Source organism: Arvicanthis niloticus, chromosome X (genome assembly GCF_011762505.2).
Source record: "Arvicanthis niloticus isolate mArvNil1 chromosome X, mArvNil1.pat.X, whole genome shotgun sequence".
Classification (NCBI taxonomy): domain Eukaryota; kingdom Metazoa; phylum Chordata; class Mammalia; order Rodentia; family Muridae; genus Arvicanthis; species Arvicanthis niloticus.
In genome coordinates, this window is record NC_047679.1 from 56,009,775 (window position 1) to 56,037,577 (window position 27,803).

The window sequence follows — 27,803 nt, forward strand, 5'->3', positions numbered from 1 at the left end:
GAAAAGATAAAGCACATAATAGCTGATACTCTACTGATATGGACAATACCCTTTAGAGATGTATTCACTTCATACATTTGGGGTGTTTAACTGCAACTAACAAGAAGCTCTGCAATGCCTTTTTATACTTGTCTACCATTTTCTATGGAACTGTGCTTGTTGGTCCTTCTGTAAATTTCCATGGTTGTTGTCAGGTCAGGAGAAAGCCACTTTCCTAGCTCTAACCTTGGCGTTGAAGAGCTCCCGCACCCAAGCATGTAGCTGTTACTGCCCAAGGCTGTCCTTAATAAGGTGCACTCATATTTTCAAACAAGGTACATTTTTTTCCATTTACTTCCAGTAGCAGCTGATCAAACCTCTTAAGCTGTTCTGGGAATGCAGTATTGGTACATCTATTGTTGCTTCATTAAATGATGCCATTTGTGTCATTATGGGTAATTTCTGTTTGAGAGCAGAGATGGTTACAAGGAGATCAGCAGCAGGGGGAGAACTCAACTGATTGGTCAGGGGTGAGCTGCACTAAAGAGAGAGGTAAGATGGCTTTCTCAGAAATTAGCAAAAGCCAATTTTCAGCGTTATTTTCTCTTAAAAAATCCTTTGCCCATCTAATTCTAATATGTAGTGCCTTGCTCTCCTTTCTAGATAGTACTTGAAGTCCTGTTTTTTTTATGCTTTGTCCTACATGCAAATCTACAAAGCTCATAATGGTACCACACAAAACACAGAAAACAGAATTCACTGAAATCCCCTTTAGTTTATGTGACTGTATAGACTAGTTATTATAAAACATCTGCATTTTACAAGTAGCAATACCAAGGTATGCTTTGTGATAGATGTGTTCGTGAAGAATCATGTGATAACTGATGACATCAATCAAATCTTAAATTTATCAGGAATGTTAATTTAAGGTACTCAGTAGGGAAATCCAGTCATAGTGAAGGTTCCCTCTATAAAATGAATGTGTTTGGTTATAATTTTATATTTATCACTTGGCAAGCAGCGCGTCCATTTTTTTCTAATTTCTAGACGTTTCTTAAGTTGGGATACACCTGTATATGATTTTTAAGACAAAATAACCATTGGAACACATTTGCTTTCGTTTCCTATCGGCTGGACATAAGGATTTAGAGAAGAGGACTCAGTGTTGTATGTTTTGAAATTTTTCTTACTAATTTTCATACAATGTTCTTTTCCGCCTTCCCTCCCCCAACTCCTCCCAGATCTTCTCCACCTCTTACCCATACAGTAAAGCATCTATGCCAGATAAGCCTTGTCCTCTGTTTTTGTTCTATACACAGATAATGATTACTGCTTCATGCATAATAAATATTTTCCGCAAGGTAAGGCATGTAACAGCCATAAAAACAAAACAAAAACATGAAAATGAAAATAACCAACCCAGTAACACAAAAATACACACACGCACAGACACACAAACCAAAAAACAAAACCCAGACTCCATTTTGGGCTGGCCAACTATTCCTGGGTCTGTCCTATAGTGTGGTTGATATGCCTAATGACAGACACCCCATTAGAGGGCACTCGGCTTTCAGCTCCCAAAAGATATCAATTGCACATAGCTTCTTGGCGAGTGGTGGGACTTTGTGCTCACTTGCCCTTTGCAGTGCTGCTACTTTATCTGGTTTAAACCTGTTCAGGTCTTGTATGTTATGTCACCCTTTAATCCCAGCACTCAGGAGGCAGAGGCAGGTGGATCTCTGCAAGTCTGAGGCCAGTTTGGTCTACAGAACAGGTTCCAGGACAACCAGGACTACATAAGTGAGAGCATGTCTCACCCCTGCCCTCCAAGGATCTAGGGAAGGAAAAACAAGTGACTGCATCACTGTAAGGTACGACTGGTTAACATATTATATATTCCAATGTTCCCGTGTGTAGTGTCCGAACCTTTCTATGCTATTTCTTATGGCTCTTTCCTACCCCTCTTCACTACTCCTGCAGTGCCGTTCACATGGCTGTCAAATGCACAGCACTTGTGAGAACTGACTCAATGGCTTTTACAGATCAACTTTCAGTATTTACAACTGATTGTTTCCTCTTCCAAAGTGAATGAAAAACCAGAACTCCTTCTTTTACTTTATTTCACATTTAGGTCTAGCAAGCTTTAGAGATGTTTATGTTCTATAAACATAAGACAGAAACTAGGATGGGAACCAAGAACCTAATTCTCTTTGCTTTAGTTTCTTTTCTGCCACAAAATTGCTAATCTAACCTACTGCCTTCAACAGGAATGTTAGCACAATATATTTAAAATACATTTATAAAAGTAAAAAGTATTACCTATTCTAATTATATACTTCATATTTTTTCTTTCAATGAGACTGAAATTCTGATTTAATATAGCTAAATAAATCAGTTCTATGCACACCTGCTTCTCTCCGCACAAAATATGCATGTACACAAAACGCAGGCACCTGATTACGGGAAATCAGAAATTAGGCCCACATAATGGATTTTCTTTTAACCACCCACTCGACATTTATAGTCCACTTTAAGGGCTCCATGCCTAGAATTGGCAGCTCTAGGAACAGTGAGATCAGTTTGTCTACAGTTGTTCCCAACCTTTTTTGGCTCTGGTACACCTACACTTGCTTCCAAAAATATACCCCACAGTCTGGTGCTCAATGGAATGAAAATCTTCCCTGAGCTAATAGAATATAAAACAGAGGAGGGAACAGATATAGCTCTGCATTTCCGGGTACTCGTACAACACGGTGAGGCAAAGCAGCAGAAAGGACATGATTGGTGCAACACCGGAGAAAAGGGGCTTTCAGCTGTTTCCCCCCAACTGCTTTAGGATAGACTTACATATATTGATCTCCATCCACCAGATTGGTCTTCTTTGAGACTGAGGATATGATTCTGAAGAGATGGCCAGTAGTACCATTTGAGCATATGAAAACTAATGGGTGTATACAAGCTCAAAAACCATGCTTTGGACCTTACCTGCAATATATTGTAACTACCTGAGGTAACTAGCTACAGATACTGCCTGGAAGAAAACCGAATTTTAATCAGAAACAAAAATGCAATCGAGGACATAACATAGATAAATCGTTCGGTCTCAGTGACCTGCCTTCAATATTGAGCCTATTCCAAGTTGTAGCCAATAAGAGGCAAAGATCCTTTATTTCTCTGGGCATTCAGAATTGTCTATGATTTATACCACTGCTCTCAATAATTTTATTTCTTGGGAGTTGAATCCCAACAATTTATGTCATAATCCATGTAATTAGCATGTATTTCTTAGAATGTTTTTTTACTAAATTTTGATACTGTTTATCATAAAATTTCTTTTACTTTTGAGGGCAAACAGAAGTCTTTGAAGTTAACTGATGTTGCCTTCTTTATGAATATAAATATTATTTTGTAGTAAATTTACTGCAGGGGAGTCCTGGTCAGGATATTAATAATAAGTATTTAGCAACCTCCATGATACTACTTAGATCAGTATGGCTTCAGCCTTCTAATGCTGTGACCCTTTAATACAGTTCCTCATGCTGTGGTGACCCCTAACCATAGCATTATTGAAAATCGCTGGCTTAGATGAAACCATCATAATCTCTTACAAAGAATATGTTGGAGAGAGCCATGTGTCGTTCCCTTCATCTGCTTTAACCTGTCTACAATACATCCTATAGTGTTAGAAGAGAAAAATGGCTTTGTGGTGAGCTGGAGAGATGGCTCAGTGTTAAGAGCACTGACTGCTCTTCTAGAGGACTTAGGTTCAATTTTTAGTGGCTCACAATAGTCTGTAACTCTAGTCCTGGAGGCAGGTGAGAGATGATATAATGCCTTCTTCTAGTCTCTGCAGGTACTGCATGCACATGCTACATAGATACAGGCAAAATATGCATACACAGAAAAATTAAAAACCTTAATTTTGTAAACTAAAATTTATAATTTTATTATTGCCATGCCATTAAAATATATCAGACAAGACCAGTTTTAAACTCCTCTCAATTTATGCTGTACTTTGACTTTCCCCTAGTTTCTAGAACAATTTAAAGAGCCATATCCCTTAATTCAAAAATGGCACAGAAAATAAAGGGTTTTGCAATTCTAACCAAGGACAGTTAGGAAGTAAATGTAGCTTGCTGGCATCCCAAGTAAGTTAGTAATATCAATTTTTTAAAGAATTTGTGTGCATAATTAGATTAAAATTTGAGGACATGGGGGGGTGAATTATTGAAATATCCAAAGACAGGCTGCAGAAGAAACATGTGATGGGAATCTGGGGCCACTGCTGCTCTGTGTGCCACCATCTGCTTCTTCCTCCAGAGTTCCAGGTTCTTCTTCCAGTTAAACAGAAATTGAGAATGAGAATTCTTACTATTTCAGACATGAGAGAAGTAGAAAGTAAAAGGTCAATCCGTTACAGATACGGACTTTGTATCTACAATCTCCACTTAACTTTCCTGAGACAAGGCGATGACAGCACGAGCTTGCTGACTGTGGAGAACAGAAAGGCTTTCTCCAACTGGATTTAAGAGATCACAAATGGAAAGCTATTCCCCCTCCCCTAGCAAGGAGCAGCTCTAGGAATTGTTTGGAATTAATGTTAAAATAGATGCCAAAGGAAAAAAATAAACTAAAGAAAAAGATGCTAAAAACACAAAAGAAGAGTTGGATCTCTCCAGCTCCTTGAAAAATAGATTAAATAAATAGATTAGAAAATAGATAAAATAAACTAAAAAATATACCATATTAGTAATATGAGCAGTACTATTCAAAACAGAAAATCATAAAAAAACAAAGAAAGTTCGAGAAGCTTCCAAAGCCAAGAGGAGCCTGGACAGACAGAATGACTAATTGTATTGTGGCCTGATTGGACCCTAGTACTGAAAGAAAAAGAATTCAAAGGAAAACTTAGCTGATATCTGAATAGACTATGGAGTGCAGGTAACATGTATGCATCAGTATTGGCTCCTTAACTGTCACAAGTGTACCATGCTCATGTGACATACTGATAGCAGAGGAAACTGTGTGGGGTATAGGAACTCTGTATGAGCTGCCCATCTGTAAATACCTTCATAGTTTTTCCTAGTAAGTAAAGTTGATTAGAAATATTTTTAGGTCATTTGAAATTATCCTATTAATGAAAAAATTCCTAAAACTGAGGGTCCAACTCAGAGGCCTAGATTACGGGCAATAAAAGACTTCAACCATGAGATGACAACAGGTCAAGGAAGTCCACATTCCTTAGGAAGCCAGCACAGATAGCTCCAAACCCAGACCTGAGATCCCTTTAGAGAATGCCAGTAGGGTCAATGATTCTGAAGACAACAAAGCAGTCTGCTAAACTTTGTTTATCCCAAACAACTCTAAAGCACACGGGAGACAGCAGGCTTCTCAAGTAATGCAATCTCTGTGTGCAAAAGTAGAGCTAATGATTTCCATGGAATCAAACAAGCTCAGGAAGTAGGGCCTTTATCAGCTGTCACCGGTCCAGGAAGTGGAGGGGGGGAGGGGGAGGTACACAGGCCAGTCCCAGCAACCTACCCAACTTACTCCTGTGGTCTGACGCTAGCTATCTTTACACAAGTAAACTAACAAACTCCATGACTCTCGCTCTTCTTGCCTAATGATTCTTTAAGAACAAAATACCATGAATATAATATTTATTAGTAGTTTATGAACTCTGAAGGATGATTTCTCAAGGGAAATCAATCTGACCACAGTTAATTAGTAAAACAGATTTCAAGGTGACAATATGCTGATTCTAAACATTCATCCTTTCATTCAAATCACAGATATTTATTAAAGACACAGGAAAGAAACCAGTTCAGGAGAACACACTGAACTGATGGAAGAGTTTAGATGATGATTGGACCAATAAATAGAAACGTGAATGAAGGTGAGAAAACATCCTTGCTTAACCTTGCGCTCCCTCTAGTGGTGTCTTGGTTAAAATGCAATGCTTACGTAACATCTCAGTCAGTTTGTGAACTCAACTACAGTCTGAAGGCTTATCTAAGTTTGGGATTACACTAATCTCTTTTCCCTCTCCCCTCCACTCTCCATCCCAGCCTCTCTCTTTCTTCCCCTCCCCACTCTCTCTATGTTCTGATCATTTCATTCAATCTGTTAAGAGATTGCCATTGATTCAGCCAACATATATCGAGAGCCTACCTTGATAAGGCATTAGCTAATGTTTGCAGTTTAATTATTTTATTTTCTATTTTCTAAACATCGACAATCAATAATTTGATTGGTAACACCATGAGGAACACTCACCCAAAGGACTAGAAATCAGTATTTCCTACTTTTGTCTTTCTGCCATCTCTTTCAACTTTCACACTCATTTGTCCCTACAGACGTTTTGATTGAAGATTTGCTATTTGCTGGGTATAGTTCTAGGCAGCAAGCTACAGGTATAAACAGGGAGGCCCCACTGAGAATGTGGTATGCAAGCTCCCAAAGGGAGTGGGCAAGGAAGAAATAGTAATGGCAAGGGCAAAGGCCTAAGGGTGAAGGAAGAGATTAAGTTTCCCAAGGGAGAGGATGCAGGAATGTTTGATAGGGATGAACAGACCACAGCACATTTTTGGTTTTACTCTACATGAAACAAGGAGACAGCCAGCCACTGCAGCGTTGCAAGCAAAGGAGTGACAGGATCTAATTTATGTTGTGAAAGGGTCACCGTGGCTGTTCTGCACAGAACAGATCAAAGGGACAAGGCCAGAAGCAAGAACTCTATCAGGGCAGCTGCTGCAATACAGCAAGAGAAATGTTAGTAGCTTGTACAGTGAGGAGGAATAAAGACACGACAGACTCTAGACATCTGAAGACACAATTACTTTCTTTTTAAAAAAAAAAAAGTATCTAAGATCAAATGTGAATCGTGAACAGAAAGAATCGAGAATGACCCCAACATGTTTGGCTTCATTGGTCTCAAGGATGGAGTATTTTTTATTTATTTATTTATTTATTTATTTTTTGAGATACTGAGTTTTGGATATCAGCCTGATAACCAACAATCAGTTTGCATTCACCATTCCACTGTGAATTTGAATCATGAATTCTCACAGTCCACGTTTCTCTTAGTATTCTTGTCTTCCATGTTCCTAGCTCATTAAGCTCTACTTCCATCATTCGGTGGCTTTTCTAAGACCAAAGCACCAAACTTGTCCACGGTCCAGCCACAAAACAATTCCACAGGCTCAAGAACCAAGCAGTCAGATTTACCTCAGCAACAGCCTGTGCCCTGGTACTAATCTTAGTTTCTTTTCCTGGTGCTGTCATAAAATATGCTGACAAAAGCAACTGTAAAGGAAAAGGGTTTTATTTTAGCTTATAATTCCAGGTTATAATTCAGCATGGTGGGGAAGAAAGTCAAAGCACCAGGAGCTTCAAGCAGATAGTCATCCAGTCATCCAGTCAGAAGAGGAATAAATACATGCTGCCTCTCAGTTTCTGTTCTCTATTCATATAGTCCAAGATCCTCTGGGAATAGTTCTGTTCATAATTAAGATAGGTCTTCCTACATCTATTAATGTAATCAAGATATGTTCCCCAACACAGGCATGCCAGAGGCACATCTCCCTGACAGCTCTAGTTCCTGTCAAGTTGATTTAATGTTAAGATATTAATCATTACAGTACCTCTATCTTTTTATTTGTAAGTATATGTGTGGACAATGTGCATGAAGACCCAAGGTTGACATCTGATAGCCTCCTCCTTGTTCTCCACGTTATTCGCTGAGCTGGGGTTTCTTACTGAACCCAGAGCTCACTGATACAGGCTACCATCTCTGCCTTCTGAGCACCAGAACTACAGGCAGGCTGCCACGCCTACTTAGCATTCATATGGATTCTGAGGCTCTGAACCTCTGTCCTCATGTTTTAGCAGCAAGTGCTTTATCCACTAAGCCATCACCTTAGCCTCTAAGTGCTTTTTGATTGCTGTTTCCAGTTTTGGCTGAAAACATTTTCTATCTACTTAGACAAGGAACTGGGTATTTTTGAAGTTCCCCTTCTTTTTACCCTCAGCAGTCAACTAATCACCCAGGGGGCATTTATTTGGTCATAAATAAAGACAGGGTCTTGCTACATATCCCAGGCTGTCACATTTACGGCAATCTTCCTGCCTCTATCTCCAGGTACTGTGGCGTTAGGCATGTGCCAACACACCTGGCTGGTTCACTGAGTTCTACTGGCATTGCCTGCAAGACTCCAGCACTATATTTCCTTTTCACATCTGCTGCTGCTCTCTTTGTTCATGCTTTTCATGACCTCTTCTCTGGCCACTGAGCAGAACGGTATGATCTTTCTGCTTTCATCAGGAGGAATGGACAGAGCGGTCCAGCAGCTCCAGGGTTAGGAGGTGGGTGCAAAGGAAGGGACAGGGCCTAAGTCTTGGTACTTGGACCTTAAAGTGAATACACACATATAACAGTATTACTGAAACCGTGTCCGCTGCAGTCCACCAAACTGTTTCTTGGTCAACAACTCTGCCAGTAAATCAGGCAGTAGACCAGCTGTGAACCTGATAGAAATCTGGCTCTCTTCAGTGGTACAACCATTCTCTCAATATTCTATTAAAATAAACAAATAAATGACTAAGACAGTAACTGCTCTCTCTTTCAGATTTTTGTAACTGGCGCTTACTATAGAGTACAATCAACTGCACCATGGACTAGTGAGAGGTGAGAGTGATCACAGAGAAAGGACAGAGCTTAAATGAGTTGTTCTGATGTAGGAAGGCAGTAGATAGATGGCTAAATGTAAGTTCAAAGTATTTCTAGGGGAAAGTCCTGCAAGCTTGGGCCTAGAGGAATGGCTCTCTGCTGAAAGGCAATCAGGCTGCATCGCACAACTAAAAATCCAGTTAGCAGAACTCATATAGAACTTAGCAGCACACACTGTTTGACGTCCTGGCTGCTGCTATTGTATACATGCTGTGTCTATTTCCCTTCTGATCCATGTGCTCTGTGAGATAGGTACTTTCTTTTTTTTTCCCTTTGGTTTTTCGAGACAGGGTTTCTCTGTGTAGTCCTGGCTGTCCTAGAACTCACTCTGTAGACCAGGCTGGCCTCGAACTCAGAAATCCGCCTGTCTCTGCCTCCCAAGTGCTGGGATTAAAGGCGTGCACCACCACCGCCGGGCGAGATAGGTACATTTATCATCACCATTTCTATGTGAGGAAACTGAGGAACGAATGTCTACACTGCTCAAGGTCAGTATAGATGACACGGCTGCAATTTAAACCTACACAGTGGCTTCAGAGGCCTTATGTTTAAGTCTCATGTTGGTGGAAACCATCTGAATGTGCCCTGAACACACACACACACACACACACACACACACACACACACACACACAAATGTAGCTCAGAGACACTCTTTTTATTCCTGAGAATCAGGCCTGTAAAATTGCTACAGTAATCACTGCATTAGCACCTAGCCCAGAGAACCTAGCATCACATTAGGAGAATTTATAAAACCACTGACTAGAGAATTGCATGTATTTGAAGAGGGGGCCAACATCTCATTTGCTGAAGGAAGGCGAGAGTGAATTCTCTATTCATTACCTTTTATCTTTCTTGATCTAGATAAGGTCTGTGAAGACCACAAACTTATGAATTGATTAGGGATAGAGATAGGGAAAGGAATTTCTGGATAGTGATTACATACGATATTGATGGAAAGACTCCACCTTTTTCTTTTCAGAAAGCTGCTCAAGGCCAAGGTGAAGAGAGGGAGGATCTGATGAAACCTGTGCCAAGGTACTGTCCAGAATTTTGGTTTTACAGAAGGCCTTGGTGTGAAGCTCAGAGAGCTTGTTTGCTGCTAAAGCCTCAATATCAAGGCTGCTAAATCGTCACTATTGTTAATTACAGGATGGCTCCATAGTATACTGATAGGTAGTATCTTTATTTGCTTCAAAGATGTGAGTCAGATTCTAGTAGAATGAGAGGTTGGCTGATAAAGGGAATTCTTTGTAATATTAGGCATGAAGTAGGAGGGTAGAGAGTTGCTGGTAGCTAAACCCTGAAATTAAACTCTGATATGGGTAGTGTAATAGTCTAATTTCAGCCACAGGTAGTGTATACACAAAGCGGAATGCAATACCAGGCCTGCTTTCAGCTGCACAAGCAGTTAGACTTACTGGACCAAGGACTGAGAGGTTGCCTAAGATGTCTGAGTAGAATCTAGTGTGCATGTGATACACAACTTTTATCCCTTATATGATGAGATCTTTCATATATTCTTTAATGAAATTATCATATTTAATCCTTATAATCCTATGAAGTAGGTAATATTATTACCTGCAATTTATAAATGAGGATATGGAGGCACAATGCAGCTCAGATTGGCTGAACATTCTTAGGTGCCGTGGTCAGAATAGTTGGAACTTGGATTTCCTGTGATACAGTGTTTTCCCCAGTTCTGTAAGGACCACAAGAACATACCTCATCCACTGGAGGATAGGGGAGAGTACCATAGGAACAAAGCACGCCTCAGCTGGTTGTTCTTCTGGTGGCCAGCTTGATAGTTTTGTTACGGAGAAGCTGGCCTCTTATCGGCTGGATAAACATCAATAGGACTGTCTGGCTGCTCACTTATTTCTATGGTAATGTGCTTGTTCTGCAGGTGTCAGCATGGGAAAAGATTGAGTGACAAGGGACAAGGACATGCCATCCATGGATGAAATAAGGTGTGTGACTTTGGTGGGGAGATGACGTGGCTGACTCAGCATGCAGATCTCCTTTCATGCAGTTATCTACAAGTTGGTAAGGCTAGAGCTGAGGAGGAGCAGGTGGAGGAGGATGGTTGGTTGGCTGCTATGGCAAAAAGTTCTGTTGTGCACAGCTCTTCAGGGAATTGGAACTATAGTACAGTCACTTTCATTCACTGCATCTGATGCATAAAATGATGAGGCTACTGGGACTCCCAACTCTTGCAGTTTGAACTTAGCTGGTTGGTAATATGAGCCAGAAGTCTCACTCACAGGCTTGTAGAGCTTGCCAAGCTTCTGGCTCTATCATTCACTGCCCCCAAGTGGAACACTTGGGAAACAACATCATCCAGCTAGACAATGATCTCTTTCTTTCAAGAAAGGAGACAAAGAGGCTCAATATAGCCAGGTAGAAACCAAAAGTGTCATGCAGTAAAACACATCAGTAAAGTGTCATGTAAAGGGCATGCAGTAAAGTGTCATGAAGTAAAACACAGCTGAACTGTCGGTGTGGGTTTTAAGTGCACTGTCAGATCAGGATGAAGCAAGTCATTGCAAACTGAAGTGCAGAAGCAGAGACAGGCACCACCGAGGTGAAAGGATGAGGATTGGCTGAAGGGACTGTCCCAATGTCAGTGTTGAGGAAGTTGAGTCACTGTCTTGTGCCAGGTTCTAATAATCCTGGGGTTGTTTGCAAGAGTAGGATGAGTTCCATTTTAAGAAAATCTGGATGTGACAAAGTAACTTCCTAATGGACTGACTTCAAAAGAATCTAATGACTCAAAAAGGTCCATGGGCCAAGGAACTAGGAAGGCAAGAGTCATTGCACACAGAAGCAGGCATCCTGGCAGGCCTCTTCTTTTGCTAGCAGGCAGCACACACACTCCTGCCACACTCATCTGTGACTACAGCCCAGGCAAGCCTTCAACTCCTGCCTTAGCCTCCCAAATAGCTGAGATTACTGTTTGTGCTGCCAGGGGTGACTTTCCCTGGCAAAATCGACCAGGTTCCACTGTGTGATTCTAATAAACATGAAGCCCTTCAGGAGTTTCCCACATCTCTGTCCCATCTTCCATCACTGCCTACTTCACATATAGCTCCCAGTGACACTAGCATGTAAGGCTCCCCGGGGACTCCCTGCTTTTGGGGTCCCTTTTGGGGGTGTTGATTTTCACATCTTATTTTCTGCTGTTCTGCCTCTGTAATGCTGCCGTAGCTTTGTGTAGGGCATACTCTTCCTCTATGTCTTTGGCTGTCTGGCCCAGCCCTTTTCACCAAACCCCCTTCCTGATCTTCACATCTCTGAAGTCCTGCTTCTCAACCGTTTTTCTCATTATTGTGCCTGGCTCCCACTCAAGGATCTCTTTAAGACAGCTTTTCTTAATCATTTCCTCCTGCCATGAAACTTTAATATCATAGATACGCTGTACATCTGTTTATATACTGAGTCCCTTTGGAGGACTATAAATTATGATAACATTTAAAGTTATTTCACCTTCAGTTATGACTTCTCCCCTGGGACATCATCACTTACATGGCAAATGTATGCAGAATAGGCTCAAACATGGCTACTCCAGTATGTCTTTTGAGGCTCATTTTCACCCTTGGTTTCTATGGTGAAAGTCATTCTTGAGACTATTCCCTCTCAAAATCCTGTCATAGACTTTTCTTCCCCACCCCACTCTCTCTGTGTGTGTATGTCCACACATGTGTGCGGGTGACTGTGCATGTGCATGTATATGTGTTTCTCTGTGTGTATTGTGGGCATGAAGTCCAAGTTCATGCCCACAATACACACATGGCAATCATGTACTCTACACAGAGATAAACCTCAGTTTCCATCTTCCCTTTAACAATTGCCATTCCACAAGGGCTGGTATTTGCTGTATTTCCCACTATTCTATGCATTCTTTCCAGGACAGTTGGTCTAGTTCCTTGTTTTTAATAACTGCCCATGATGCTATTAAGTCGAAGGCTGTCATTCCATTGAAGAAGACTCCCCTTAGCTCCAGCCTCTTGCTGTTATTATAAGGATGGTCTGTAGACTAGGGATGGGCAGCACTGCTGTGAGTTTCTGTCAATGTAGATTCCCAGGTTCTATCCCAGTCCTCTTGTATTTTAACAAGCTCCCAAGATATTCTGTATGCACACTAAAGATAGAGAAGCCCAGGGCGGTGTCCTATTACCAACTCTCTAACAGATGCCATTAATAAGATATAACCCCATCAGTCCTCACGTGCACTTGCTGATTCTCTAACTCAGCAGATGCAGTCACCTACACACAAAGTCCATGCCAACCACCCCTTTTATGTCATTTATGACTAATTGGTCACCTTTCTATCTACTCTATCACTAGATGCCCCTGACTGTGTTTCCTCTTCTGTGCTGATCACTATTGCTCTCATCTGTTCTTAGGTACATTAGCATGGCAAGCCCTAATCTGTGTTCCTACCCGCAGCCTCTATTCCCTGGATTTACCTGCCAACTACAGTTAGAATGGGTTTCTAAGATACAAGTCTGACAGAGATACATACTCTTGACTACATTCCCTTCAATAACTCTTCAGTGTCTTAAGTGGGGGTTCTTAGTCTAAGCAACGGTTCTTAGCCTGGATCCAGAACAGGTTTTAAGAAACTTTCTCAAACTATGAGGAAAATTTTGTGTTGTATACATTTTCTAAGAACAAACAGCTTTCATTGAATTTTCTGAGACGTTCAAGGACAAAGATAGTTAAGAATCACTGGGAAAAAAATGGCCAAGCTTGACAGAGTCCGGGCTATTTAGTTTGGCATAGAAAGACCATTCCAATCCTTATCATTTCTGGCCACTTGTCTACAGAGTCCATGCTTTCAGGTTTAATAACAGTCTCGGCAGTCCCCACAACTCTGCCATCTCCGTGCTGTGCACACACTGTTCCTGCAATAATCCTGGGGTGACACACACCTCCTATGTGGTAAAGCCTGGATTTACATCTAGCTCTTATTTCAGAGTTCATGGTCATTCCATTCTACAGTGGCATGTCATTTTGCATTATGACTTAGTAATCAAAAGTACACCTAACCCTTACCCAAAACAAGGTTTATGCAATTCTCATACATAGATCTCACATATATATTATAGATATCACATATATATTATAGATATCACATATATATGTGTGTGTGTGTGTGTTGCAGTCCACTAAGTTATTTAAATGCTCCATTAATGAGTTGCTGCCATCAGTATAAAAAATGCTGCACTAGTCTTTTGCTGATACAGGGAGTTCTCATTACCAAGGAGCAGTAATAGAAAGGTTTTGGGATTTCCTAGGATTTCAAAAGCTATGAATGTGTTTGATAGTGAACTGACCACTTTCTAACTGTCTCAACTCAAACAACCTTCTGAATTATGCATTAACACCCTGTCCATTCATCCATTCATTTTTGAGTCTCCCAGATCATCAGATACATCACCTAGCAACTCAATACAAATTTATCACAGAGTAAAGTTACAAGTCATGTATAAAATGCAGGATATCACGAAGTGAGCACACAAAATAAAAAACATCAATATGGTAAGCTAATTTACAATTGAAAAGGAAGAAACTAAGCAAGGACCACGAATTTTCAGTGTAGTTCAGAAGAGACTATTGTGAATACTGAGTTGATTAAAGAGAAGCTCACAGGAAAACAGATACTCCTTGAATACCCTGGCCAAAATCAGCTCTTAAGAACCACGGTGCAAGAATCTCAGGAATTCAATACACCACCTTGAAATATCAGGCAATTTTGTCAAAAAAAAAAAAAAAAAAGATCCTAATCAAAACTACACTAATCCCTGACATGTTGTTTGTTAGGGGAACTACTACATAGTTTTACTCAGGACTCAGTTTTATGAAACTAGACAAAACAAACATATGATTCTCATTATTTCCACTGGCATCCTATCTACCTAATAAGACTCTGCTCATTCAGAATGCACTCTACAATCCCTCCACCTCCAAAAGACTTCTTATCTTATGTGTTTTGCCTGCATGTGTCTAGAGCCAGTGCAGGTCAGAAGAGGACATCATATCCCCTGTAACTGGAATTATGGACAGTTTTGGGCCATTATGTGGGTGCTAGAAACTGAACCTGGGTCCTCTACAAGAACAGCAATTACTCTTAATTGTTGAGCAATCTTTCCAGCCCCACCTCTTCCTTTTTAAAGATACAGTCTCAATATGTAGCTTAGGCTCATCTCAAACTTGCCATCCTCTTCCTGCTGCCTCCAAAATTCTGGGATTATAGGAAGGTACTGCCATGTCATGTTTTAGTATCGCTTTAAAATGGATTTGCTTAGTGACCGTTTGTCCAATCTCACTTCCCTTGAATAATAAGAACCTCATATATGCTTGTTTCCTTCCCATATGACATACAGCAAGAGCTTAATGTCTGTAAATGGAATGATTTCAATAGTATCTAATTCAATCAGCATACAGAAGAACTACCGAAATTCTTTAATAAGTCCTCACTCAACCAGAGAAAATGTCCTATTCTTTAGTTTGAATCACAAAACTTTGTAATGTTGTCTTGACTTCTCTTCAGACTGACCATTTCACTACTTAGAGTTCTCCAAATGCACCATACTTTCCTGCTGCTATTGTGTCATCAATCCTTCTGCTAGGCAACTCCTATCCTTACCAAGTGAGAAAGCATGACTCCTTTCTCATTACACACTACGTTGCACATGATTACAAGCACACACACACACACACTCACTATACCACATCATCATTGCCTCCCATTTATAGAAAAAACACAAGTACCTCAGAGAAAATAGAGGAAACAGAAAAAGATATGTATGTGCACACAAACTTTAAGTGGCTTAAAAACGTGTGTTATGTGAGTTTTAAATTTTATGTCATGCAGAAGCATATAAAATATATACGCATACATGTGCAATGCCAACAATTTTTTTTGCTGTATTTAAAGATTTTTTTCAATTGTATAAAAATCTTGCATGAGTATAATCTAAGTGAATGAGTGTGTATTAGAGCTATCCACCCTTAACAAAAATCTGATGTACGAATCTGTTATATTAAGGACATTTTTCCTAGTTATGAAATCACCCTAACCACCTATTTTTTTGCTTTTTTTGAGACAGTCTATGTAACCCTGGCTGTCCTGGAACTTACTATGTAGACCAGGCTGGCCTCTAACTCACAGAGATCCACCTACCCTGTGGGATTAAAGGCTTGCACTACCACATCTGACTCTGACCACCATTTTTAATGGTTATATAATATCCCAGAGAGAGAGGATACTATCTAACCATTTTACTACTGTTGAATGTTTAGCTATCCCTCCTGTTGCCTTCGGAGGTGTTACAGTAACTGAGAAAGTATCAAGTATCATCATCATACATACACTTACCATTTTAGTGGGGGTTAGTTTCCTTAGAATAGATTATCAAGAGTCATCTCAGATTTGGCAGGAAGGAAAAATACGTATTTCAATTTCAGTTTCTCCATGTGATGCTAATTTTTAAAATTATTTGTTGTATATCTGTGTCATTTTGTCTATTTATGAAACTATGTTAAATTAACTAAAGAGTTTAACTCCTGGCTATATTTTCCCTATTATTTGCTTCTTTTTATTTTGCTAAATTTCAACTATAACAGCAGTTATCATCTCACTACAAACCCTTTGGAATTATGTGGTGGCACATGCCTGTAGTTTAAAGCACTTGAAAAGCAGAAGCAAGAAAATCACTGCCAGCTTGAAACCATCAGTGAGTCCCATGCTAGCCAGGGCCACAAAGGGAGATGATGTCTCAAAATCAAAGAAACTCCTACATAACTCTTCCACTGTATGGTGACCAGTGTGCTTATTCCCACTGTTTTCCTCATATGTGTGATACAGTAATTACAATGTGCATATTATCTTAAATATCACTTTTAAAATATATTTTACTCGGGGCTAGAGAGATATCTCAGTGGTTAAGAACACTGTCTGCTCTTTCAGAGGACTTGGGTTCAATTCCCAGCACCCACATGGCAGCTCACAAGTGTCTGTGACTCCAGTTCCAGGGGATCTGACACCTTCACATAGACATGCATGCAGTTAAGTCACCAATGTACATAAAATAAAAATAAATTATTTAAAAGTATATTTTATTCTTGAAATGCCCTATAATTTTCATAATCACCATTACACATAATACATAAGGGCTTGAGATACATGTAGCTCAGTGGTACAGTGTGTAGGAAGCAATGCAGGAGGCCTTGGGTCAAGTCCTTAGAAAAGAATGCAGAGAGACAAGGCAAAAATTATAGCATGCATAATATTTCATGGACTAAACTTACCATTCCTTTATTCCCTGACTGGTAGATGTACGATTTTTAAAAAAACATTCTTTCAAATACAGGCTTAAAAGGGTTTTGTGCATTAGATTTGTCTGTCTGTAGTACTGGGAATAGAAGGGAAGGCTTTACACTTACACTAGTGACCTATATCCCCAGCACCAAGTTGGTTTTTTGTTTGTTTGTTTGGCTAGCTGGTTTTTCAAGACAGGGTTTCTCTGTGTAGACCAGGCTGGCCTTGAACTCAAGCGATCCACCTGCCTCTAGGATTAAAGGCATGGAGCACCACCACCACCACCACCACCACCTGACTTCACCAAGTTGAATTTTTGATTGGTAATGAACATTTCTCTCACATCTTCTAATTGCACTTATACTCTCTTATAAACTGTCTATTCATGTTCTTTCACCAAATTTCTTTTTATACACTATAAAGCATGTGGCCTTAAATAATACAAGTCTATTACACTTTGTTATATTTATGTTACATGGACTTTGCCAGTCTGTGTTTATCTTTTATTCTTAAAGTGGCTTAAAAACTTGTGTATTAGTTTTTAATTTTTTTAGTGTCAGATTTGATCTTTTTCCTGAGACTATTTCCTACTACTTCCTAAACATAGAAATCTATTTCTGGTTAGAAGCTTGATAAATATAGTTTCACCCATCCTAGTTTTAGAACTTGCTTTTTAAAAAATATTTAACTCTTCTCTCCAACTGCCACCTGTTTTAGTTTATTACAGGAAATGAAACTATAAATGCTACAAGCTGTCACAACATGATTTAATGAACAGCCCTTTCTACTCCTACCATGCATCCTTTTAAAAAATCACTTTCTCCAATGCAAATTAGATCTAAGAAATTATTGCTTCAGGCATGGTGTGTTGACTTGTAATCTTAGCACTCAGGCTGCTGAGGCAGGAGGATCATAAGCTTTAGGGCAGCTTTGCCTGAAGCAATAATTAGCTAAAGAATCAACATCAACAACAAAATGTCTCATACCAGCAATATAAGTAGGCATTGATCCCCATAAGAACTCCTGTCCTACATGGAGTCTTAAGTAATAATTGAACAGTGTATCTTAACATTCTTTAGTTTTCCACATATGATTACGCATTGAGCATGAGCATGAGAACAAAGTAGAAAGGCTGCATCTTGCACAACTTTGATTGTTCTCCACTTTCATTTATTGAGGTAGGGCTTCTTAAACCTGGAGCTCACCGATTCCGGCTAGTCTAAGCTATCCACTCTGTGCTGGGAATTGCCCATGTCTTTGCCTCTTTAGTGCTGGTATTACTTGAAGCCACAGTATCTATCCAGCATCTACCTGGGTTCTGTGGATCTGAACTGTGAGTCTCATGCACAGCTATCTCTCTAGTCCCCCTTTTCATCGTTCCTCTCCCATCTGGGACCTCCAAACTGCTTCTAAGCTATGTATTCCTATCTGTCTTGGCTTTATTCAAAATACAACATAATCTCTCTTAAAGTTCTTAAAGCTTTCTTTTCCTCCAAACCATGGAGACAACTATATCCATGTAAGATTGTGAAGACATGGAAGGAAAGACGGAAGAACAGCCCTTAAAAAGGATCTTTTCTTAAAATTTATGGGAGGCATACTTTACATATTATAAAATTTGAAAGTGATCATTTGGTGAAGGAAAACATCAGTATACATTTACTAACTAGTAAAGAGATTCCAATAGAAATGCCTCTTTGAAATCAAAGTGAAGTATACTGCCAAGTGCATGGATAAGATAGTAAACAGTGCACTCAGTCAAGACCGATCACTTTATATGTATATGAAATGCCAGGTTGAGAATATAACTCAGTGGCAGAGCACCTGCCTAGCATGCATGAGGTCCTACGTTCAATTTCCAGCACTGAAACTTTGGGGCGGGGCATGAAGCTCAGTTGGTGGAGAGCTTACAAAGTATGTAGAGGCCCTGGGGTTGATCCTCTGCATTTCAAAAACCAGACAGTGCTACATCCCTGTAATCCAAGCACTTTGAGGTAGAAGTGTGAGGATTAGCAATTTAAGGTCATTCTTGGCTATAAAGAGAGCTTGAGGTCAGAAAAAAATAAAACAAAAATAAGCTAAAGTCATTTAAAAAATAGAGGCCATAATAGTTGACTGCCAGCAGGTGGCGCTTGACTCACAGCAAAATGTGGAGGAAAAGCAGCTACCGAATTATCAAGGAAATGCTACTAAATAGTAAATGTCTCCTCCATACAGGAAGCTGAAAGTGCAGAAACTGAAGGAAGAAGGTAGAGTTAGTGTGTAAGGCATGACTCCAGTGCCAGTTTGTTCAACTGTCTGTGTGGGGAGAGGAATAATGCTCTCTTCCTTCTAGGTTCTTGGCTGAATGATGAGCTGGCATAAAAAATTTAACAGGAGAAAAACAATTGTATTCACTTTTTAACACACACACACACATCTCATTGATGAGACTGAATACAACATAGCTTTCTGAGCTACTGAATAGGGACTTTCTGGGGGATGGTGGAGACAAATGACAGGGGCATGAGGGGAGAAAACACACTTGGCAAAGAATAAAAATGCCTTAGAGCCTCTCTCTTCCTCCTAGATACTGTTGCTGTGTGCTCTACCCCCTTGCCAAAAGGCCTGGATTTTGTGTACCAACTGACTCGCTGGACTTGGCCAGCCTGCCTATGTTCACAATGAGAGAAAATGAATAAAAGGAAAGAGGAATTTGGTCAAAGCTCAGCCTAGCCAGGAAGGCAGCTAACTTCGACTTTCACAATATAGCTTCTACAAACTTAGGCAGAATTGGTCTCTTTGAGGCTCATACTATGTTAGGCCAGTGTTTTCATTATTCTAGACTGATATACCTAATATTTAGTAGCATTAGTCCTTTAGCAGTGATTTTCAAAAATCACTCTTACTTAACTTTCAAATGTAGTGATATGCCATACCATCCCCAAGATTGGGTTATTTCCTCAAAATAGAGTTCTAAGAATGCCGTTACCAAGTCAACAAGTATGAACATATTTCCCACTCTTAATACTATCAAAGTTTTTGAGAAGCTAGTTACAACAGAACCCTGATAGCACCTGAATATTTTTTTTAAAGGATTTTTAAAAATTTGGGTGGGGGAAATATACTTGGCTTCAATTTCTCTATCTCATTACTAAAGATAAGAAACTCATGCTTGATATGCAGTGTTTAATCAATGCTGGTTTAAGGAATAAATGGGATTTATGAATTTGTGTATATTTGGGAGGATTAAATAGTGAGATTTCAGTGAAGAAAACAGGACATAGAAACTTGATGGGCAGCTTAGGGCAGGGATTCCCTACAGTAGCCATTCCAGGAATGTCCAGATGCTACAAGGGAGCTCTGGTCCTTATCTCCTCTCTAAAGAGCATCCCTGCCTACGTGTGGATGTGAGCAGAACTCCAGACCAGACACTAAGAGCATCTGGTAAAAAGCTTTAGAACTGGATCTCTAGATTTCTATGATGGAACTGGGTTTTACCCAGTCCCCAATTTCATCCTATCTTCTAAATGATGTCAGGGCAACTTCTTTAGAGCAGAGACTGTTAGGATATCTGGAGGAGATAAGAAATCTCAATCTAAGTTAACAGTCCAAGCTACTCAAAACAGAAAAGTTAATGAAGCAAGTACAAGAGCCCACCTAAAGGCATGCTAAATAGATGGGAAGAACAATTAATTACATCCTTAATGAGAGGATGTACTTTTCCTGCTCAGAAACCACACACAAGCACACACACAAGCACACACACACACTGCACTGCACTGTACTGCACTGCACTGCAGTTGCTTTTTCGAGCCTTAGCTGGGTTAAGCCTGCTTGCTTTTCTGAATGATTTAGAAGAGTATACTCAATCTATCTGTCTGTCAGTCTGTCTATCTATCTATCCATCCATCCATCCCTCCCTCCCTCTGTTTCTGTCTCTCTCTTCAGATACTGGGCATTCTGCTTCCCCAGATACTCTGGGCTTTCTTACTCTTCTTCTTTGATGATATTTCTACCGCTGACTCCCAATCCCTCATTTCTGTTATGAGCTGGCTACAAAAGGCAAGTTTTTTCTCTTTTCCTCTTTTTCAGCCTCCCTGGCAGCTACCAAAATCTACAGCTTGCCTGCCCTAAGGGTTTCCTTTTAAAGACTAAGAAGTGTCATTGTCCTTGAGGTTATTTTATTGAGACAGAATCTCACTACACAGTCATAGCAGGACTAGAACTAAGAGACCTGCCTGACTCTGTCTCCTGAGTGCTAAGATTAAAAATGTGTCACTATGCCTAGCCTGAGTCTATTCTTTTTTTATTCGATAGTTTATTTATTTACATTTCTGATGTTATCCCCTTCCCCCATGCCCCCTATTAATCCCCTATCCCATCCCTCCTCCTCCTTTCTTGCTTTTATACCATTTTAATTACATGCAAGTATTAAGGTCAGTTCTAGGTTGAGGAACTAGCAATACAATAGATGCAAATAGTCAAGGAACAAGCAAGACAATAAACCCTGATAGTCAAACAACATGCAGGTCAATAAACAGAGTCCCGTGATCACCCCTGTGATCACTATTTCTAAGGGATTATCAGGATGACCAAAATACCTGAGCCTACTTCCCTGTCCTATCCCAAAGTCGTTTTCATGCCTGAAGCCTACTTCCTTGTTCTAGCCTTGGATTTAGATTCCTGTCTGAAATTACTTCCTTGTTCTAGTTTAAGATTTAGATTCCTGTCTGAAATTACTTCCTTGTTCTAGTTTAAGATTTAGATTCCTGTCTGAAATTACTTCCTTGTTCTAGCTTAAGATTTAGATTCTTGTCTGAAATTACTTCCTTGTTCTAGTTTAAGATTTAGATTCCTGTCTGAAATTACTTCCTTGTTCTAGCTTAAGATTTAGATTCTTGTCTGAAATTACTTCCTTGTTCTAGTTTAAGATTTAGATTCCTGTCTGAAATTACTTCCTTGTTCTAGCTTAAGATTTAGATTCTTGTCTGAAATTACTTCCTTGTTCTAGCTTAAGATTTAGATTCCTGTCTGAAATTACTTCCTTGTTCTAGCTTAAGATTTAGATTCTTGTCTGAAATTACTTCCTTGTTCTAGTTTAAGATTTAGATTTCTGCCTGAAATTACTTCTTTGTTCTAGCCTAAAATTTAGATTTCTGCCTGAAATTACTTCTTTGTTCTAGCCTAATGTCACATTCCTGCCTGAAGTCCATTTCCTTGTCCTTGGCATATGTCAGATTCCTGCCAGGCAGCCCCAAAAGCTATCCACATCTCCCCCTATTCATTGCATAAACAAGACTGAGCCTGTCCTTAGGTTGTTCTAACAAGAATGCCTTCTTACCCATAGATATACATTATCAAAAGCAATGAACTTCTGTCTTAGGTTGGTAAGACTTTGTGTAGAATCTTACCCATCCTTGGCTTGCCAGCCTTTATATTAATAGCTCTGTCTGGGGGACCATTTTCAGTTTCAAGCCATGTACTTTGGCTGCCAACCTGTGGATTGATGCTCTATATTCTATTCAAATTATTGGAAGGAGGTTCAGGGTTTAAGAGTTAGGAACCATCTCAAGTGTCATGACCAATACCATTAGAGTGATGTTACTTCTAAAATTTACAGTGATAGTCATTATAATTAGAAAAAAGTTTAAAGACACCTGTAGAATATTTGGCATAATCCTAACACCTCTCTGGGTGTGTTAACTTTGCATAGTGAGATTATGAATTTAAAGAATGCTGCTCTGTTGAGCTTTGATGCTGCAGATAATGCTGATAAAATTATCCATAGCTTGAGGTTAGTATTTCCCGTTTGGTCAAACCTCAGGAATATCATATATAGCTTGATCAGGCTAGCCCCTTTTGTCCTGGGAATACATTTATTCCTGCCCATTGTGTTAAAGCCGGAGTCTATTCTTAAATTCTTTAATTTAATTGGACTAAAAACCCAAGAGGAGACCCCAATTTGCTCAGTAACAAGGGACACTCCAGGTTGGGCTTCCCCAAAATTTCTAGTAACAATAGCAGGTCATGCTTAGCTTCATGTAAGCTTATAAGCCTATAGCCCACTTCAGAGAGGCTCTAGGGGTGCTAAGAACATCTCAGAATTCAGACCTGAATTGGGTCAATCCCCCCCCCCCAAGTCTGTCTTTTCCATTCACTGCAAGTCTGCCTGAAGCCTACTTCCTGAAGTCTGTCTGTTTCCAGACAGAATTAGCTGAATTGAAAGCTGTCCTAAACAGTGAATATTATGTGGGTACCGTTGAACTTGCATGCAGCCAAGCAGCCATGACTGATACCACTAGAATATATGGCTGTTGCCTTGGAAATCGAGGAAGTAGGAAGAAGTAGGAAGGTCTGAAACTGACCTCAGGCCCCAGCAGGCCTTTTGCAGGGGTCAAAAACTTGGGAAATGAGAGCAAAAAAAAAAAAAAAAAATGAAGCTTGCCAGAGCAAAGCTTCTCAGGGATACCATAGGACTTTCTTACTCCACATGCCCAAAGGACAGAGAAGCCCTTTAAACCAAGGCCTTGGTTGGCTGCACACACTGCCAGTTACTAAGACATCTATTGTCTTTTACTTAGCTGATGCCCTTCCCTAACAAGTAGTAAGTACTTCTTAACATAGTCATTGAGATTCCAGATGTGGAATAAGACACACACACACACCCCTCCAAAAGGCCTTTCTAAGCAAAGAGCAAAGGCTCATAACCATCTATAATGGGATCTGATGCCCTCTTCTGGTGTGTTTGAAGACAGCTACAGTGTATTCACATACATAATCCTCTCCCAAGACTTTCATGATTAACTTCTCCGTACTGCTATTCTATGTCTTATATATTACACATATTCTCTTAATATCATAATTTATATTGTCCTCTAGTGATTCTAATTCTGTTTCTAGAGCCAAGTCCTTGAGACAGGAAATTTCCTAAGGAATGTGTAGATTGTTGAATGTCTATGCTTTTTCTGTCCCTTTACTGATGAAGAAACTGGGGCATTGGGAGGTTAAGCCAAGTTTGCAGGAAACAAAACATACAACTCAGATGCCTTGACTTTCAGTTGAGTACTTTCCACTATATTAGGTCATCTATCTTCATTTTCATGTTTTCAGAACACCTTATAAAATGCTAACACACATATGGTTCCCTTAAGTGTCAGTGTAACAAGTATACAGGTTTATATAACTGAGAGACTGAGGAAAGGATCAGAAAGCAGGTAGGTTGTTTTCTTACTTCTTTGCATGATGCCACCCTCCAGACCAGTTAATTGCTACTTTACACTTCCCATCAATCAGGCACTGGGCAGCTGTGATTGTACCTCCTCCTATAGCTGCTGCATAGTCAAATATGCCTTCTGTGGCTGGGCAGTCATAACCTGGGGACAAAACCAAGGAAGTCTGTTAAAGATGATCTGGAGAAGACTGAACAGGTTGAGGTATGACAACAGTGTGGACCAAGGACCTCCTCTCCCACCTATGCCCGACAAGGCCATCCTCCCCTACATATACAGATGGAGTTATGGGTCCCTCCCTATGTGCTCCCAGGCTGGTGGTTTAGACCCTGGGGAGCTCTGGTTGGTTGGTATTGTTGCTCTCCTCATGGGGCCACAAACCCTTTCAGTTTCTTCAGTCTTTTCTCTAACTTCTCCATTGGGGACCCTGTGATCAGTTCAATGGTCAGCTGTGAGCATCCACCTCTAATATGTCAGGCTCTGGCAGACCGCTAAGGAGACAGATATATCAGGCTCCTGTTAGCACAACAGTGTGACCTACTAAGAAGCTTCTGAGTTGACCTCAGCTCCAATGGAGACAGACACATCTCCAGTGTTTGGGAGGGAAGATATAGAAAGGATTAAGCCTCCAAGGTGAACTTTTCAGATCCCTCCATTAGTCAATCAAGGCCTGAGAGATGATATATTTTGCCAGTGGTCACATAGACCCAGGCCTTGGACCAGTCTCTTGATTCTAAATCTAGTGTCCTTCTATGAACTCATGAGGTTTCTCTAGAACAGGGGGTACCTAACCTTGGACATCACAGTTTGCTGTTGTCACCATTAATAGCTACCCTGTGAGGTATATGGTCCATGAGCTGCAAGTTGGACACCCCTGCTCTAGACCATGCTGTTGACAATTCATTGTGGTTTTCTTTCCTAATAAATCTGTTAATGAAAGATAAGGTAGGAAACTTAGCCAGAATATAAATATTTCCTTAATGCCATGCACAGTGACACACACATTTAATTCCAGCACTTGGAAGACAGATACAGACAAGTTCCAGGCTAGCCAGGGCTACAATAGTGAGACAATGTTTCAAAAAATAAAACTAATAAAACTAAAAAAGACCCAAACCAAATAAATCTATCCTTAAAATATATGATTACAGTGTAGCTGGATTTGCATATGTGTGTGTATGTGTATGTGTGTGTATGTGTATGTGTGTGTGTGTGTGTGTATCCAGAGTAGACCTAAGTGCTGCTGTTAGGATTACAGGATCAAAAGGATTCTTCTCCATCAGGCTCATCATTTCAGTTGTAGTTAACTTATATAGTGTACAAAATATGATCAAACCATGGGATTAAAATGAACAGTTGGGACTAGGAATATAGCTATGACAGAGTACCTGGTTAGCATATTCAAGGCCAAGTTTCATCCTCAATAACACACATATAAGTGTGTACACACATACACACACACCAGTTATAGTAATTTTTAATTAAAAAGTATAGGGCTAGAGAGATGAGTCAGCAGTCGAGAGCACTGGTTGCTCTTCCAGAGGACCTGGGTTCAAGTTTGAGAACCCACATGTCAGCTCACAAGTGTCTATAACTTCAGTTCCAAGGGATCTAAGGCCTCTTATGACTTCCACTGGCACTGCATGCATGTGGTGCACATACCTACACTCAGGCATACATGGATACACATAAAATTTAAAATAAAGATAAAAAAGAAAGTATTTTGGGTTAGGGAGGTAGCTCAGTCAGTCCAATGCCTGCCACACAAGTAGGAGGGATGGGAAGTCTACTAACCCAACATTGGAGGAGTAAAGACAGGTAGAGTCTTAGAAGTCAATGGCCAGCCAACCTAGTCAAAATGGTAAGGTTCAAGTTCAATGAGAATCTTTGTCTCAAAAAATAAGGTGTAGAATGACTAAAGAAGACACCCAGTGTTGACCTTTAGTTCCACATGTATACCACAGACACATGTACAGTGCCACACACAAACATACATACATATACTATACATATGCATAGAGAGAGACCCACATAAGTAACATAACTACAGGGGTGAGGGGGTGGGGAGACTATTGACCTTCCACTGTTGCCTGAGAAAACCTTACCTAGTCCATATTCTATGGAGTCTGGATGGTCCTCATCACCTTCTTGGCTGACCTTCTGGAGATGTTGCAGATAGGCATCCGTGTGGAAGGTGGCCATCTCCTCCATGGAGGCCACTTTGGGTTTCACTATCCTAATAATAATGGATCAAACATAGAAATGTGAGTCAGGCCCAGAGTACACAAGGTGCTGAATGGAGAAGACAACTCCCAGCTTCTGATTCCAGTGATTCATTAACACACTGTCCCCTCACTGCAATGTTTAGCCTTCACTTCTTCCAGCTATGATATTGACCCCACCAAGGAGAGGCAAGAGGACACATCTTTCCTTTGAGATTTTAGGTAAGGGAACACAGCTGAAAATAATTATATTTAACTCAAACCAATAATCATGGATCAAGGTCCCTAGTTTAACCAAACAGAACTTAGTAACCCAGAACCAGCAAGATGGCCCAGTGGGTAAAAGCCCCTGGCACTAAGCCTTACAACCTGGGTTTAATCCCTGGAACTCATATTGTGGAGGAGATGACCAACTGCCCTCTGACCTCCACATGTGCTCTATGATCCACACATCCCCCTAATAAGTAAATAGATAAATAAATAATAAAATTTTAAAAATTTGAAAGAACTCTGGGGCTGGAAAGATAGCTTGGGGTTTAAGAAAACTGGCTGCTCTTGCAGAGGACTGGGGTTCATTTCCCAGCATCCACATGGTGACTTACAACCATGTATAATTCAAGTTCCAGATCTGACCTGTGTAAGAACCAGGCACACACATGCAGGCAAAACACTCATCTACATAAAATAAGGAAATATAAAACTATGTTTTTTAAAGTTAAAATATAAACTTGACTCTGTGAGGCACATCTCTTGTGACAATCCAGCAAAGCTATTTCCACCGGAATCTACTGCTACTTGGACTGGGTAATCCTTTCAATTCGAAGTTTAGTGCTAAACCTTGTATCCCTATCCCTGTGTATGTTTATTTTAACAGGGAACTTGGCTATCAGTGAGGATTTGGAGCCAGAGAACTGGCTTGCTTTCCTAACCTCTATACTTCCTGCTTCTGGTAACTTCAGGTAAGTTGACTTTTCTGTACTTCAGCTTTCTTCCTTAGAAAATCAGTCAACTTAGTGACCTTATGTACAGATGGAATGATAACATATAACAAACTTTGTGGACAACTATCATCAATATTAGTGTAAAAAGTATGGAAACTAGACTGGGGATGTAGCTCAGTCATACAAAATCTACATGTACAAGGCCCTATGGTTGATTCCCACTCACCCCCAAATACATAAAGGTAACACGTTAGATATGGCAGCAAATACCTGTACTCATAGCACTTAAGAGGCAGGAGGATGATGAGTATAACGTCAGCCTGGGCTACATTTCAAGTTCTAGATCAGACTGAGTTCTGTAAGTCCCTGTCTCAAAGAAAAAGGGAAGTCAAATATA

General features: G+C 40.1%; 1 protein-coding gene and 1 long non-coding RNA gene across 4 annotated transcripts in view; one reads left to right on the forward strand and one right to left on the reverse strand.

Moving 5' to 3' along the window:
- The window catches only part of Hdac8 (histone deacetylase 8), a 201,334-nt gene that overhangs the window by 170,002 nt on the left and 3,529 nt on the right, over positions 1–27,803 (reverse strand). For all 3 annotated transcript variants that reach the window (XM_034486387.2, XM_034486386.2, XM_076918842.1), the window contains exons 3-4: positions 26,349–26,479; positions 24,246–24,387 (exon numbers count right to left, since the gene is read on the reverse strand). In XM_034486387.2, coding sequence (XP_034342278.1) covers positions 24,246–24,387; positions 26,349–26,479 — 273 coding nt within the window. The remainder of the gene's footprint in view (positions 1–24,245; positions 24,388–26,348; positions 26,480–27,803) is intronic.
- On the forward strand, positions 9,606–27,424 carry LOC143435578 (uncharacterized). The gene is made up of 3 exons (XR_013106018.1): positions 9,606–9,744; positions 10,613–10,676; positions 27,340–27,424. It is a non-coding gene; the product is annotated as an uncharacterized LOC143435578 (long non-coding RNA).